The sequence below is a fragment of the Mytilus galloprovincialis genome, chromosome 11, assembly GCF_965363235.1.
Source record: "Mytilus galloprovincialis chromosome 11, xbMytGall1.hap1.1, whole genome shotgun sequence".
Lineage (NCBI taxonomy): Eukaryota > Metazoa > Mollusca > Bivalvia > Mytilida > Mytilidae > Mytilus > Mytilus galloprovincialis.
Window position 1 is genome coordinate 69,664,116 of NC_134848.1, and position 18,435 is coordinate 69,682,550.

Consider the following 18,435-nt stretch of genomic DNA (forward strand, 5'->3'; position numbering starts at 1 on the left):
GTTCCCCGTGCACAAATATGTTTTGAAAATACTTTGAAAGACAAAATTATTTTATATTTCTTCCTGTGTGACGTTTACATTCTGACGTCAAACACACGACTTAACACTAGAGTTGTTGTAAATGCAGTCACAGTAATTCAAATATTTCAATCCTTTTGAAGGTTGATTAAAAAATATACATAAGTTAGCAATGAATGTGGTTGTTAAAATTTGATATATGCTTGTTATGCTTGTTTTTTTTTTTTGGTTCTAATTGAGATTGTGACACAGTGATGACTGCTGTACCCCTATTTTGACAATTTTACTTATTATGTCTGTATTGTTCACGCATCGTTGTAAATATAATGGAATTTGATTCGACTGTCATACAAGTGAGAGGTTCAGCGTTATAAACCCAGGTTCAATCCATCATTTGCTACATTTAAAAATGCCTGTACCAAGTCAGGAATATGACAGTTGTAGTCCATTCGTTTGACGTGTTTTATCATTTGATTTTGCCATTTGATTACGGACTCTCTATTTTGAATTTTCCTCTGAGTTCATTTTGTTGTGATTTTTAATTTTTATCAGAAATGATGTTATGTTTAGTAAATGATTTAGCTGAGCCATTTCTGCCGTTATTGAGAACAGAAGACTACACATTTTAAGCCTGTGAAGTTATTCTCTGTCCGTTATGACCTTCATTGTACATAGAACACATATGTGTCTTAATATCGACTTTTTTCCTTTTACGGGGATGCCCGATCTGTGAATAACTAATTTCCACTGTGCATTCCGAAAAATAACCACACCTATGCAATTTCGTGGCTTCGTAACGAGTCATCATACATATCCTATTATAAGATATTGCCTTCATGAAATCAATTGCACATCTTGACAAAGATGCATGTTAAGCTTACATCACTGAATATGCCCTGACGTTTTTCGAAAACTTTGAATCGAAAGATAAGACAAATGCTATGATTCGTGTATTAACATTAACACAGTATATCAATCTGCTCAAGGAATTTTACAACAGAGAACTAACATTTTTAGTTTTCAACTCCAGGAAATCGAATATTCGCTATAACCTCTTTTGTTTACATGAAAGCAAAGATGTAGGGTCACTCATCCCTCATTGGGGCAATATCCGATTGTTTGTGAAATTCTGTAATATTTGTATACTCCACTGAACGGCAGTCATATTTAGCTTTTAATAATTCATTGATAACATGCTTGCGTATCACAAAAAAAATATGTTACGTCTCATTTCAGAGGTAAAAGATTCAATCGTATTGTAAACGTGAACTTGCACAGGTGACCTACAATGGAATGTATTATGATACTACGAACGTAAAAATAAAACCAAAAAAAATACTGTGATGTCGCTAGAATTTAAAAAAGAGTGGTCGAAATATTATATTTGTGATACATTTTTATTTGATAATGTTTTTGTATAAAACCACAAAATAATCATGATAATCAAGTACTGAGTAATGAAAAGAATAAATACTTTCAAACGAATGAATACGAGCAAACATTTTAAATTTTGTTTCACAGTGACGGAATACAAACATATCCTAGATTATTGTCCTGATAATGTCGTAATTACATATAACAATTAGGGATCTCATAATTATAATGTATAATTTGGTGCACACTTCTTTTTTGAAATCATGCTATAAAGTACTGTGGAATGTACCATAATGGCTACTACGAAAACAATATATTTTTTAGGCAGTTTATTTAAAAAGGATTGGAATGAAACATTGGCGTAGTATGCTTATTTAAAATGAAGAACAACATTTATGATAAACTGTTCAACAAATTATTAAGTAATTCATGTTTACAAAATACATTTTCACGATGTACTCACCATGTTATAAACATATTTTCTGAAAATGAACATGTTTTTTGACACTGACTTTTTTCATTTCCAAGCCATGACTTAAGTGACATGTTACTTGGTCTTCTATGTAAATATTTACACAGTATATATAGTTTACCTTTCGTGTTTCAACTGAAAACAGTAAAACAAAATATTATAAATTGATCAACTCGCGATCGAGTTCAACGTATTCCAATCTGCAGCAACTATTATAGCAATTTGTACATTTTAAGTTTAAAACATTGGTTTCCGTCTGTATTGTGTTTCACGACAAAAAATATGAATTTCATAAATATCATTGGGAGAAATGTTGAAATTATAGGAAGCAACAGTTACTTAATTTGAAAAAACTCCTTCTATATAGTTTTTACTCTAATATGACGTTCTTTAAACGCTTTGAGTACACAACCGTGGTAAAATAAGAATATATGCAAGTCCCAATGAATTATTTCTCAAATATCTTTTATCCTACAAGAAAATTCTAAGATGTAATTAAGAAAGACAGAAAACATGTCTGTTCACACAAATTTAACAGGCTAACTCACAAAATCAGTCAACACACTGGAAAGTTAAATATACACGTAATCACCGAATACATTTTTCTTTTAAATTTTGAGAAATAGTGTATGTTTCCTTGTACTTATATTGTGTTAGTAGATTCATCGAAAGAGGAATAATTTTCATCAGATGATTGATTCGTAAGTATCTATTTCCTACCACTTAATGAGCTTTTTCATTTAAACTTAAAATGAATTAGAACATGTTTTCTTAATATTCAAAATGCTAGCATTTATTATCGTAGTTGCTACCAATTTCTGGATAGAATGTGCCTTTGCTAATTATTGGACTGATGGTTTGTTAACTTTTTTTCAGTATTGTTTTGTGATTCATACTTAACACTTTCTATTTTTAGGTCGTTTTATTTATTGTTTAAGAATTATAATTGCATGTCAACGAGATCGGTGAATTTTTAATACATTTTTAAAAGTAGAAAAACTCATCTGACTAACAATCATTTACTGATGTCATATCTAGTTACAAACTCCGGACAGTGATCGTTTCCGTTCCGGAAATATTTTCCTTAACTCCATCAATTAGGGTAGAGTAGTATTCGGGACCGTATGCGGATCGGAACTGGAACTGCCGGGGGTTTGATCTAGTTAAAGTATTTTTATGTTCTTAACTGATCATACACGCGTTTTCATAAAACAACAATATATTTCACGACAAGTGGCACTTTCACATACTGCATGCATGAACTAAACGCCATTTTATACTCATTTAAATACACAATTAAACAAAGAATTTCAATTTAAAGTTTTCATAAGTTCCTTTATTTCAGGTGAAACATGCATCTCTATTAAAGGAAAACTTCACACTGGTCAATATAGTTATGGGCAAATTAAGTGCAAAGATGATAAAAGTGTATACGTGCAACGAGTTTGGTATGACAACGAACGCAACTGTGAATATGATCAATCTCAATCAAAACAAATATTCAATGTGCAATTACTCGTCAGTTGTGATAATATTTCTTTATGCAAAGTGCCATTCTATAGATCTTACATGAACCGAAACTATCAATACCTCAACCTACGTTTTCAGTGTACAGGTACTAGTATAGTATATACTTATATTCTTTGCAGAGCGTATATGTTAAATTTGTATGAAAAAAGGACCCACTTATATTATTTGCCTTTATTCCAATTTTTTCTACTCGGTAGTATATAGTTATTTATTGTACTTACTTAGTATCCAGTGTCAAATTGTTAATAACATGATGTTAAAGGTTGATTTCGTGTCCTCCTGTGTTTTGGATTTTGTAAAATGAAATAACAATTGGTCTAGATCTTTATTTTTTTCAAATTCGAGAGTAGCATGTAATGTATTTATAAGATTATTCATATATACACAAAGATAATCATAAGTTTTATCATATTTACGGCTATGTTTTACAAGAAACAGAATATATGTACTTCATGTATATCAATTTTTCATCATTGCAAGAAAAAGGGAGATCACTCAGAAAATGTAACTTGTGTTATAGAATGTGTTGTGTATTTGTAGTTTTTATCACGTCGCAAGAAAACGAGTCCAATTACTTTAAACTTAAGGCATATTATGAAAGCTTATTTTGCATGTTTTGTCTGAATATTTTTATGGTATTTTATACTTTTTACCACTTGAAATAGGGATTACGAGGCTTAATCTATACAAAATAAAACAATGTTGCACAACCTGTATCGTGAAACCCCAGTTACCCTTAAACTTATTTTATATATTTTTAAAAAATAACCTGATATAAACAACATTTTGAAAATTATTAAAGACGTTCTATGGATCTTAGACATACATCCTATCTACATTAAAAAACAAATCGGTAAATTATGTATCCGTGTAACCCAGGTGATAGACGAATCATATTAAGCTGCCAAGGAAATTGACTATCATTGAATATTGTTTTTATTGGTATAAATATTAATTTTGTTATCAGTAAATTAAAAGCTAACTAGATATTACTAGTATGTTATATACATATACATATTCATGGATGTACAATCTGTCGATACCTGTAACTTGGCATTGCACAAGGTCATGTTTTTCTCTGGCTGTTTATGACGTCTTTACACTAAATCCATTGGATGTGTACGGATTGATAGTTTAGTCTTAGATGCATGATTTTTTATTAGTTGTTAGTGGCTTTGCACTAGCTGTCAGATAACTGCGAGTATTCTCAGATCTGTTCATTGTGTCTTTTTGTGTCGGGATGTATCAGTACCCGTCCACGTCCACTCGTACTTTTGTCTATCTGATGAGTTAAGCCTTTTTCAACTGATTTTTATAGTTCTTTCTTATGTTGTACTGTTATACCACTGTCCCAGGTTAGGGGAGGGTTGGGATCCCGCTAACATGTTTAACCCCGCCACATTATTTATGTATGTGCCTGTCCCAAGTCAGGAACCTGTAAATTCAGTGGTTGTACGTTTATTTATGTGTTACATATTTGTTTTTCGTTCATTTTTTATATCTTGATTAAGAAGACTTATACTTTGATGTAGTGGGTCTGCGAAAGGCAGCAAATTAAAAGAGGGGCAAAATATACCAGGGGGACAGTCAAACTTATAGATCGAAAATAAACTGACAACGCAATGGCTAAAAAATTTAAAAAAAGACAAATAACAGTAATAAAGACACAACATAGAAAACTAAAGACTTAAAACAAGAACCCCTCAAAAAACTAGGGATGATCTCATGTGCTCCGGAAGGGTACGCATATCCTGCTCAACATGTAGCACCCGTCGTGTTGCTCGTGTTGTTTCACACCCGGTTAATAGTCTACTTTGGTAGATCATATTCGTGATGAAAAGTAGATAGTAGTTACGACATAAAGAACATATCCGATATTAACCGTTTTATATTGACAAATTATAGCTGCCAATGAAGATGTTTCACAACAATACATTCAATACGATGATTTAAATACAGGATGTTGGTTATAAAAACAATTAATAGTGTTTTGGTTTTTTCAATAGAGATTACTCAAACAAGTTGTGTCAGTTATTATTTATTTTATTTAAACAATCGATAACATGAGTTAAGTAAGCATCGCTTCCTTTTTACAAGTTCAGAAGTTAATATAAATAAATAACTTTATTGCAGAAACGTAAAACAATTACGGGTTTTACATGCGAACAGTACATGTATAAAAAAAACACACAACTTACATGTATGACATAAGTTCTAAACAAGTCAATTAGTATTGATTTTACACTATATGGATAATTGACCAACGTTAATAAACATGATCAATAATCATTATGATTCATTTCATTATATACAGAATGTATACCAATACACGTTAGAACTACAGTCAGAATAATATGTCCAGCAAATAAAAGCATAGTGATTGATGATATATGGGATGGTTCCATCAACTGTCCAGCTTATAGATATCCTCCACAGGAAATGACGAATGCAAAGAAGACACTGTATAATCGTTGTAATGAATCGCCTAAGTGTTCTATGATTTACAGCAGTCCTATCGATACGGTGACCAGCATCTTTTATCATTGTAAAGGTATGTGACTGAATAAGATTCAGCTGTTAATGGTCAAATAATACTTTCTACAATAGATTGACAACTCAAACAAATGCAACTCTTGTGAACAATGATGTATACCTATTTCGCAGCATGCATGTAATGATTGATTAACAGACAAACCGAAAATAGATCAGAAGTATTTCCTTTAAGTCTTTTTATAAAATATAAGAGCAATAACGCAACTAATGTTAAACGCTCTAATAATTGTAATACACGATTAAATCTATTAGTATACATGTACAAGGTAAAAAAAAATACCGCACTTCAAGAAAAATTAAAGCGAAAAAAATCCTTATTTAAATCTCAAACACATTAACCGAATGAAACAACTGTAATACTCCTCTGACTTGGTACAGACACATCATTTTGTAAAAAACAAGGTAGATAATACCTGGTGTTGTAATTAGCTAAACATCACACTGGTATGCAAGTCCCATATACTTTTATTATATATCGACAACAATGTGTAGATGAAATAACATTGTTTTATATACTCGTAAAATAGAAAATTTTCCATGTGTACAACATTTTATTATTAAATCTTTGCACTTTTTGGTTTAGTTGAAACAAATTAAATGTTATCTGTAATTGCAGCTGGCAGTGAAATATCACGTAATAACAGTAGTAAACATGTCATTACAACACTTACTGACAGCAATATAAGAAGTTCTTATGGTATGTAAAGCTTTAATTGATGTTATACCCTGGAATTTTATCTGTTGGTTGAAATCATCTTAATCAACTTTCGTCTAAACAACAAATTCATAGCCCGATATAGCATGAGCTAAAAATCGAAATGTCACAATCTTTAAACGATATTTTGCCATTACCTGCCATTATATTTTTGCTTGAATCTATTTTACAATATCAAAGAATATGATAACCAATATAAACGTCACTTCAAAATTCAAAGGAATCGAGCGTGATATAGATGTACCATAATATAAAAAAAAACAGACGCTAAACTATGAATTATTTTGTGTTTTATGTATTTCATATTTCATTTACGAACATCTAGTTTATTTATCCTATCTGTTTGTTATTCGTAAGTTATTAATCATTATAGGAAGTATCATACCTGGTAGTGACATATTTACGGAGTCTCATGGTAGGTAAAGTTATTATTTGAATTAAGTCAGATTATCTGGATAGAGTGTTGCTGTTGGTTTTTCATTCAGGACTTTCATTAAAAACATGTCATCATACCTATACGAATTATTTTACACCCTTGTAGGAAACTGATTAAATTAATTTAAGGAAAAATATATATCAATTTTAAGACAACCTACAATCATTTGATGCGAACAAATTGTAATACAGGTTTAATCTCAAAATCTCTATTGTGTTCATTCTTTGATTTTGTTGTTTTTTGTTATACAAACATTAATTGAATATTGATATCAATGGGATATATTTAAACCATTAAATTACTTACCTCTTTACTACTTATTGAGATATCATTTCACAGTATTTTTTAGGTGGTCCGGACTATGCGGTTGTTGTTGGAGGAATTGTAGGAGTCTTACTTGTAATATGTGTCATTGTTGGTGTTTTTCATTCAAGGTATGACACGAGCAATATTCTTTATGTTTACAATTAATAATGACAAAATCAAAATCTACTGATAAGTATCAGCATATTTATTTTGATAATAAAATTCTTTAGATACGAAGGTTCTAATTATGCTGTGTGGATTTTTGTTTGCTTCACTACAAAGTGCAAACAGTTTATACATGTTCAAGCCGAAAACCATCCACTATATATAAACTGATAATCTGTTTTGAACATTTAGAAATGAATTTTGAACAACACCTGCAATAAGTTGTCGTTTATTGTTATCATCTACTGAAACGTTTACCATAATTATTATAATATACAAAGCTAAAACTACGTGCTATGTTTCGAATAATACAACTGTCGACAAGTTTCATAATAACGACGATGAAGTTATTATAGGTCACGGGTTGCTTTCAAAAATGAGGAAATCCTATACCGTATACTCATCTGTAAAAACACCAATATATGAATAATTTGAGACGTGAAAAGATACGTCCAAACTTATACAATACCATGAATTCGCGTTTAAGCAATATGACAGACATGAAAAAAACGACAACCAATGAGTTACCTGTTTTATGCTTTGGAAATGCACATTTTGCATGTTGCGGAACCTATGTGTTCCAAATTATAGAAAATAATAATATATGAGTACTTCAATTAATTCTGCAACTACCTGTAGATAGATATAGGAAGATGTGATGTGAGTGCCTATGAGACAACTCTCCATCCAAATAACAATTTTTAAAAGTAAACCATTATAGGTCAATGTATGGCCTTCAACACGGAGCCTTGGCTCACACCGATTAACAAGCTATAAAGGGTCCCAACATTTCTAGTATAAAAACAATATTAGGTCAATGTCATAAAAATATCAACTTTTTTGGAACCTCGCCCTTCCCCGGTTTTGCGCAGAGTACAAAAAAGTTTATATTTTTATGACATTGACCTAATATTGTATATTTACTGTAAACCAGTTCAACGCTATAAATAGCTTATAGATATATATCATGTTTTCCAAGAATTGGGTTTTATAAAGTACACAACTTATCTAGTGTAAAACATTATAATATTTATTAATAACCAACATATAAGTAATCAGTATCGGTATAATATATTATTTATAACTATACTCATTTTAGGAATAACAATGTTGGTACGGAAAAAAAACCCAAAAATGTTTTATACCTATTTAAAGAATAGATTTTTTTTTTAAACTTTTGTAATTCATACGTATGTGTCAGTTTGATGAATTTAGCGATAAGAAAACATATTACTCTTCTTTGAACTGTAATATGCATCTTGTTTTTTAAACGCAAAATAAAAATTAATAAAAAAATGAATCTGAATGACAGGTAAAACCAATTCGTAAATTGTGTTTTCTGATAATGTCCATAACACTTATATTGAGGTTCGTGTTGCTTATTCTTTAGTTTTCGATGTTGTGTCATTTGTACTATTGTTTGTCTGTTTGTCTTTTTAATTTTTAGCCATGGCGTTGTCAGTTTATTTTCGATTTATGAGTTTGATTGTATCTTTCGTCCCTCTTATATATAATATTATATGTCATATACCTTTTTGTAGTAGACGCAAATGTATGATAAAATACAATGAAACAAATGATTCTACTCATGATCAGTCAGTACCAGATAATAATCAAGACGGTCAATTGATGAATTCCCCTGACCATGCTGACGTCGTACATGTTATAGCATCTCATGCAGTTAATGTTTACAATACAACAGATTCAATTACGTATTCACATCTTCGGAGCACTGTGAATGACGCTGATGTTATGTATGATCATACTGTCCGCGATAATGTGCATAACACCTGCGATGGTGATTACGGCATTGCACACAGAAGAATAACAGAGGATGACTACGATGTGTCTGGGAACTATCGCACATCTCACAGCAATGAGACAGACCCTGTTTACAACTAAATTAGAAATCGTTCAATTAGTATTTTTGTGACCATACAATTTTTTTTTATTAAATACATACTTTACAACTGGCCTGCATTGATTACATGTAAATCTTTGGACAATTTGATATTTTGTGAGTGCCTTAAGCGTACACTAAAACAAAAGCAAAACTGACAAATTCTTAAAGTTTAGGAGACTTATTTTGAGACATATCAATCCGACTGTATATTTTTTCTTTGTTAAAACTATTTAAGTTTATAATAAAGAACAAGCTTTGTGTTTTTGGGGAAAACGTATCAGGTATATGCGAAAGGTGTTATAATTTTGTCCTGTTTTACTTATCAATTGTTTTGAAAATCTGTGTTATCGTTTTTGTAAGTACTGCAATAGCTGCTGTTGGATCCCAAGTTTACATCAAGCAATCAAACATACTGACAAAATATTGTGTTCGATTTATCAGGGAATCTGTTTAGTTTGATATACATTCGTCAACAAGCATATATGCTTTAGTTCATCCAAATTGTTAAGTTCAATTAACTAGATAGCTCAATACCAAAATCCCTAACTCGTCTCAACGCGAGTTACTTGAATGTAATTAGAAATAAACAAGTTAAGGCAATGACATTGGACATGTTGCTATTTTTAGCAATTGATAGGGATCAAATATATCTTTTTAAGAGTAAAAAATATTCAATAATAATGTTGAAAAAAAGATAAATGTTTGTAAAAAACTGAATTTTCAGAGAATAAATAAAGATATATTTGATCTAGCTATGTAAAACAAAAGTCTCGTTGTATATCATAAGGATAATTTGAATAATTTATACATCAATTTTTCGTCTAGTTATCAGTGATTATATAAAAATAGTACATCTGGTTGATCACAATGGCGTCTTTAATACGACCTTTTAGTTGTCACCAATCATTGATTTAGATGATACAACACTATTTCAGAATTGACGTTTTTAGTCTGGAGAAGTGTAACATTTGGAAAAGTCTAGTGTTTTTTTTATTTGATAACATGATTGATCAAATCTTAATGGTTTTTTTTAATTTGAACCAATTCCCAATGCATAAAAATCGGTATTTACGCATTTTTACTGGTCAAGATAACGATCAGGACACAGTCAACGCCGGGCAGGTAAATAGTTTACCCCACAACATTTTGTTCCCCTATTTCTTAAGTATTATCTAAGTATTTTAATAATTGTGGATAAAGAAGAAAAAAATAACAAAGAAATAAGAATTTTGCATCAGTCAGGTCATTGACGATATTGGGCAGGTAATTCTTTTTTTTGCAATTTTTCAATTTTTTCGTTTCGTTTTATTTCCTATCAATTGTGTATTCAATGCTGAATTTGTGATTATTCCTTCGAGAATTAGAAAAGTTATAAACATTTCTCATTTAAGCCTGTATTTTTTCTCTTATTGTCCTGTCATCGGTCTAGTCAGTGGTCAACTGATTGATATTGAAGGCATGTAGAGGATGGTTTATCACAAGTTTGATTGGGATCTTTAGCTAAGTTTCAGTTACTGTGGAAGATCTTTTATGATCACAAGTTATGTTTATTCGTACAGAAAAAAAACTGCGTGTACTATTCAGTCTTAAATCAAACTTTTAATGTAAAAAAAAACTGTTAAAAACTTGTTACGGAAGATAAAAAAAAATAAGTATTTCGAAGAAAATTAGTTATATTGGTGGTGTAAAATTATACTAGGTATAATTTATCATTTTTATATTTAGCATTTCATTTATAATTCTGAAGTCGTAATGGACCGGCAAATACGACTTGTATGTTGTATCAATAGTTGGGCATGTTAGCAAGTATGATAACACACAGCATAAATCTTTTCGTTATTCAAACAGGATTCAAACTATCATATCATACATCATAGACCTATGTGATATCATATAAATTTCAAGCAATAGATATAGGAAGATGTGGTATGAGTGCCAATGAGACAACTATTTATACCTACAACTGTTTACATGATCGAGTATTATATTTCATGTATATGTTTGAAATAATAACCTCGATTTGATTTCACAATCGTCCTACATTATATTTATTAAGAAAAACCAAGTCATTAGATATCACATAAATGTTTAATATGAAACAAATAAACACTTCCTTGTATTTGTAAATGATTTAGTGATATATAATATAATTACGTATTTCCTATCACTTTTATACTTTCAAGTGTTAGATGAGAACCAAACAGTAGCTGGTTATTTACACTCTTTAGTTGTCGTCTCTTTGTAAGTGTATGTAAGCATTTTTTTTAAGAGAGGCGAAAGACTGTGAAAGCTATATTTAACTTCAAATCTATTTAAATTATAATTGCCAGACAGCCTATTATTACAAGATAATATACCAAAAAGGCCAACCATGTATCAGCTAGATTTTGTTGAATGCTATGATTGTAATTTGTAGATGTATTCCGTTACCTTAACCTTACTTCTCTCCGCGCCAGAAGTCGCACAAGGCCTCCACGCTGCTTTTCCACCCTTTTCTATCTTTTGCCGCTGTTCTGGCTACGTTCCAACTTGTCCATCCTTGTTGGTTCCTTTCTCTCTCTGTTGTTCTTCTCCATGTAGTTTTTGACCTTCCTCTAGTTCTTTTCCCTTCAGGTGCCCATTGTAGAGCTACATAGCTGTTGTTGTCTCTTTCACGCCTTAAAACATGTTCTATCCATGTCCAACATCTCCCTCTAATTTCACAACTCATGTTTCTGGTGTTAGCTATTTCGTTTACTGTTTTGTTCAATGTATTACTTTGCCATCTTATTTTAAGGATCTTTCTTAGGTATTGGTGTTCTACAGTATTTAGTTTCTTTTCTTCAATGTTTGTTAGTTTCCATGTTTCGCATTCATACAATAATACAGGTCTAACTAATGATTTATATAGGTGTATTTTTGTTTTTCGGCCAATTCCTCTTGCATACCATATATTTCTTAGGTGATGGAATGTCCCTCTTGCTTTCTGTATTCTGTTTTTGATGTCACAACTTCCTCCTCCCTTTTTGTCCATGAATGCTTCCAGGTATGTGAACTTGTCTACATCTTCTACTTTCTGGTGTCATCAATTCTTTATTCTTTGTTTGCTTTAATCTCAGAGTTTTACACTTTCTGGGGTTAAGTTTCATTCTAACTTTTTCAGCTTCAGTTGTTAATTTCTGTGTTTTTTCATCAAAGTCGCTAAATTTTGAGGAATGAAGTGCGATGTCGTCAGCAAAGTCAAGATCTTCTAGAACAGTATTAAAGTTCCATCGTATCCCTCTGGATGTCTTCCTATAAGGTTTTATCAAATCTTAACCATACATTTTGGTTAATAGACAATTTTTTAACCCCGCCACATTATTTATGTATGTGCCTGTCCCAAGTAAGGAGCCTGTATATTCAGTGGTTGTCGTTTGTTTATGTGTTACATATTTGTTTTTCGTTCATTTTTTTACATAAATAAGGCCGTTAGTTTTCTCGGTTGAATTGTGTTACATTGTCTTATCGGGGCCTTTTATAGCTGACTATGCGGTATGGGCTTTGCTCATTGTTGAAGGCCGTACGGTGACCTATAATTGTTAATGTCTGTGTCATTATGGTCTTTTGTGGATAGTTGTCTCATTGGCAATCATACCACATCTTCTTTTTATACAATGTTAAGTTTGTGTGGAAATTTTAGGAATTGTTGGTCCTCAATGGTCTTCAATTTCGTACTCTATTTGGACTTTAACATTTTTTGCTCGGGCCAAGTGAGCTTTTCTCATAACTTTGCGTCCGTCGTCCGTCGTCGTCCGTCGTCGTTAGCTTTTACAAAAATCTTCTCCTCTGAAACTACTGGGCCAAATTAAACCAAGCTTGGCCACAATCATCATTGGGGTATCTAGTTTTAAAAATGTGTGGCGTGACCCGGCCAACCAAACAAGATGGCTGCCATGGCCAAAAATAGAACATAGGGGTAAAATGTAGAATTTGGCTTATAACTCTGAAACCAAAGCATTTAGAGCAATTCAGACATTGCCATAAATTGTTTTGCAATTCAAGATCTATCTGCTCTGAAATTTTCATATGAATTCGACAACTGTTTGTTGGGTTGCTGCCCCTAGTAGGAAATTTTGAAGGAAATTTTGCTGTTTTTGGTTATTATCTTGAATATTATTATAGATAGAGATAAACTGTAAACAGCAATAATGTTAAGCAAAGTAAGATCCACAAATAGTCAACATGACCAAAAAGTTCAGTTGACCCCTTAAGGAGTTATTGCCCTTTAAAGTCAATTTTTAATAATTTTGTAAATTTTGTAAATTTTTGTAAATATAACAAAATATTTTCCTCTTTTACTAATGGGCCAAATTCATTATCAATTGAGATAATTGTAAGAAGCAAGAATGTTCAGTTAAGTAAGATGTACAAACACATCACCATCACCAAAACACAATTTTGTCATGAATCCATCTGTGACTTTGTTTAATATGCACATAGACCAAGGTGAGCGACACAGGCGCTTTTAAAAGAGCCTCTAGCCTGTTTTTATCGGAGCCTCACTGATGTGTCGTTTGTAGACAGAACGCGCGTCCAGTGGAAATATAAATGTTAATCTGGTATCTATGATGAGTTTATTTACAACCACAGGGTCGATGCAACTGCTGTTGGAGTTTTAATTCCCCGAGGGTATCACCGGCCCAATAGTCAGCACTTCTGTTTTAACAACTTTTCAACTTTATTTGATCACTCAGACACAATACATACGTGCAACAATAGGAATACAAACAATACTTACATTTATACAAACAATACAAAACAATGGTGGGTATAACAAAGGAAAACACATAAAGTATCATTGATATCGTCATAATTATAAACTAACTGTTTCTAACACTTTTTTGGAAATACTAAGGCATTTATACCTCAGAAATATATTACCGAAGCTGTATTTGACAAAACTATACGGAATGTTTGGTCCTCTATGCTCTTCAACTTCGTACTTTATTTGGACTTTTACATGTTTTTATTTGTGCGTCATTGATTAGTCTTTTTGCGCATCTGGCAGAAATACGAATTTGTAATCTACCTCTTATCAATAGTCTCTATATTAACAAAAAAATTCTATATACTATTATCTCAAAAATGTATCACGAAACTTCAGGCTATCCGTTATGGATTGGATTAAAATTTATGGCATTCGTCTGCCTTTTATTGCAAAAGAAGTCATTTTAGGTATGTCTGAGGATTTTGTCAACAGTAAAACAGTTAATTATATTTTCTTGTAACTCAAATATTATATAAACAAATGTAGATATAAGAACATATCCCCCACAAAATATGGCGGGGTAGAATATTCACAATATTGGATTGATATAGAAAAATATGTATAAATACGTGAATGGAATAGGTTAATTTGAATTTTTCTCTTTGTTTACACTTCGATAAACCATGTTTCCGAAACTAATTCAGTAACCTTTACTGTGATCTATTTATGCACCATACACATACATGCAGGGATTCCGTTATTTTCAGTAAATTGAGATTTAAAAACAAATACATAACAGTTGTTTCTATTCTAATGCATATATAACAAACAATGAAATGATGCATTAAAACTTCGCAAATGTATAGGTTTAAATAAAGTTCCGAGAAATTGAAATGCGCGAATATTTGGCTTAAGAATTATAAGGATTAAACACATTTTCCTAGAGGTTATTGATATGTAAACGGGGACCTTACGCACAAACTTTACATAAAAGTCCTCGAACATTTATTCAGTTTGTGAGTTCAAAAGTTTACACATCAATAACCTGAAGAAGAACAAAATGTCTTTCATCCTCTAATGAGACAGCATAAAAATCAAAACGTTGTCTATGGAAATGATTAATTGTGACAATTAAGAACTACATTGACATTAACATTGTCATTTTCGTATCGACTATCATTGTTTCAATTTACACAAGTTTCAATGTAAATACGTGAAGAAATAATATGCACACGAGACAGACAGGCATTCAATTGTTTTACATCTTCTTTTGTGTTAACAATGCAACCTAAATGATAACCCAGTCACGTGATTGCGCCTTATCTAAATCAGGAACTACTGGCGTGTGTAGGTCTTTCATTTTATTCTATATCTTATTATATTTATATGTGTCAGAGTAATGTGTGTCAATTCTCACTAATAACATTAAGGGAGCCAATTTTTCCGCACCAGATGCGCATTTCGACAATGCATGTCTCTTCAGTGATGCTCTTGGCCAAATCCAAAGCTTATATAAAAGATGAAGAGCTATAATCCAAAAGTTCCAACAAGTATAGACAAATCCGTGAAAGGAATCAGAGCTTTGCATGAGGGAGATAAATTCCTTAATTTATAATAAATTTCTAACATTGTGTAACAGCAAATTTTAATAACACAAAAAAAAATCCGTATTTTCATGCCAGTACCGGAGTAAACTAGTTTACATTCTTTTTTTTAAGAAATCAGCTATGAGTTCGGTATTTTGTAATTTTGTTTTTCTTTTATAATTAGATGTTTTCAAAAACTTAACCGCCGAAAGGAACTTACTTTGAATAAATCAAAAATGAAAAGTAATAACTGTTCTTCTTAAATTTAGAGAAATTCAGTTGTACACGGGAAATCTGCTCTAAAATTTCAAGTGTAAGGCGTGGTTGTAATGAAATGTATGATATATCTACAATCTCCGATTTCATAAGCGAGATGTGAAAAGTATCTGACATACAATTTGATAGTTTTTAACATTTCCCGATACTAACAGTTATTTTACTCCATTGTGTACGTTCCGGTCTCTCATTGTGAAAGTTTCCTGTTTTCCATTTTTGTACAAAATGTATACAATAATTATCATATGTCTGACAACTGTAAGGATAATTGCTTATGACAATAATTCCAAGAGCGGTCTGTATTTATTTATTTGTTATTCTAGAATATGTGGTGAGCTATTTTGCAACGATTAAAACTGCTTTGTCTTATCTATGATGCGTTACCGATGACATATTCAAATTGTTTTATTTCCATCTCTATATATATATTGCAGTTTTGAGTAAACATTCGTGCATTAAATAAAAATGAAAATGTATATTGTTCAAATATCCTTTTCTAAATCAAACATCACATTGAACATAACTACATCTCAACGTAAATGTATCAAATTAAACATTTTTTTGCAGGAATGAACTGTACTTTGATTGAAGGGCAACAGGGTAAACTGAAATGTAACAGGGGAACACGTGTACATATAAGGGGAAAATGGATTGACAACCACGGTAGATGTGCATTTAATAAATCTACATCAAATGTTATTTTAAAAGGAAAACTTTTTATAACATGTCCTCACACGCATCTGTGCTATGTGACATATCAACGACGCCCCAAAATTGACGAGTTTCAATCATTGAAGATATTTTTTCAGTGTGAAGGTAAGTATACAAGTAAGAAGGTATGCTATGATTGAAAAATGTTCATCTCTCCACAAGTCTTCAAAAAGTAAAATCATAAACATACTGAACTCCGAGGAAAATTCGAAACGCAAAGTCCCTAATAAAATGGCAAAATCAAAACTTGATACAGACATTTTCTTATGTTAAAATGGTGGTTTGAACCTGGTTTGTAGCTAGCTTAGCCTCTCACTTGTATCACAGTCGCATCATGTTTAAATGACAATATTTATAATAAACAGTAAAGAAACTTTACATTGATGGTGTTTATGTTTGATAAAGAACTGAGAATATACGCAACGCCTATTTGTGGATGTATCTTATTTCACATATATAACAAGTCGCTCTTCTATGTGAATTTAGATAACTGTCTTCTTCTGGTTTAAATGCAATTTGATAAATGACTGTAACTTTGACACATTTTCTAGACATTTTCTAGTACGCCTCTGTAAGCTATCGTATATATCCTCTTAACTAACCTCTGGTTCTACCGGTGCACCTTAATTTTTAAGTAAAATTTGTGTAACTATTTTTGGTCTCTTGTCGTTGATTATAAAAAAGAAGATGTGATATAATTGCCAATGGGATAACGCTATACAAGCAACTAAATAATATATTTTTTAACAAAAACTAAAGGACACCGTACGAAGTATGAATTCGTTATTGCGTTACAAGTTTAAACCGGTTGAAAAGTTAGCATCCTTGTATTGTTTATCTGACAAAATCATGCAATTGTTAAACATATTGCATCTTTTGCATACAACAGATGCATACTTGTTGTATTTGTTTGTTGTATCAAAGTTCTGATCATAGTAAGTGGTAAGTAAAAGAGAGACGAAAGATACCAGGGGGACATTGAAATTCATAAATCGAAAATGAACTGACAACGCCATGGCTAACAATGAAAAAGACAAGCAGACAAACAATAGTACACATGACAAAACATAGAAAACTAAAGAATAAGCAACACGAACCCCACTAAAAAAACAAGGGTGATCTCAGGTGCCCCGGAAGGGTAAACCTGCTTCTATCACAACCTTGATAGCCTTGTCTATAATAAGGAAGTAGACCTATGACAGTTTCGTATCCATTACCATCTGTTTACCACGAAGTATTCCGAAGCAGCTGTGTGTCTCTAATTTGTCCAATCCTTTGTTAATCCGCTGTAGTGTTGCTTAAATTGCTATTTCTGATTCCTCCTTGTTATTTGTTGTCATTGGTTTGCTGATATTTCTAGTGTGAGTGTGAAAAGATTGGTTGTTCTTTATATGTTTTCCCTCATTTTTAGGGATTCATTAAATGTATTTCGTAATTTGCCTAGTAATCTTCCTTATTCAAACACTCATTATTAAGCATGTCATTGAGCAACTAATTTAGTTTTCCTTGTTGATATCGTTTTACTTAAAATATCTACAAACACAATTTTTAATATCTTCCTCATATGTTAACATTGCAATCTTTGAAAAAATTAAACAAATGCGAGATTGATTAATTCAATTTCAGGTAAATCTGCACGCAAATTGTGTCAAATATCAGAA

At 31.5% G+C, this 18,435-nt stretch overlaps 2 protein-coding genes across 2 annotated transcripts; one reads left to right on the top strand and one right to left on the bottom strand.

The window, feature by feature from the left end:
* Positions 1-2,647: 2,647 nt before the first annotated feature.
* On the top strand, positions 2,648-9,752 carry LOC143050883 (uncharacterized). Its single transcript, XM_076223988.1, has 7 exons — positions 2,648-2,720; positions 3,210-3,479; positions 5,709-5,945; positions 6,564-6,644; positions 7,036-7,077; positions 7,424-7,532; positions 9,111-9,752. Exons 1-7 carry the CDS (start codon positions 2,648-2,650, stop codon positions 9,469-9,471), a joined length of 1,173 nt encoding a protein of 390 aa, XP_076080103.1. The 3' UTR covers positions 9,472-9,752.
* Positions 9,753-11,909: 2,157 nt separating this feature from the next.
* LOC143050884 (uncharacterized) lies at positions 11,910-12,485 on the bottom strand. The gene has a single exon (XM_076223990.1). It carries the CDS (start codon positions 12,483-12,485, stop codon positions 11,910-11,912), a length of 576 nt encoding a protein of 191 aa, XP_076080105.1.
* Positions 12,486-18,435: the final 5,950 nt, after the last annotated feature.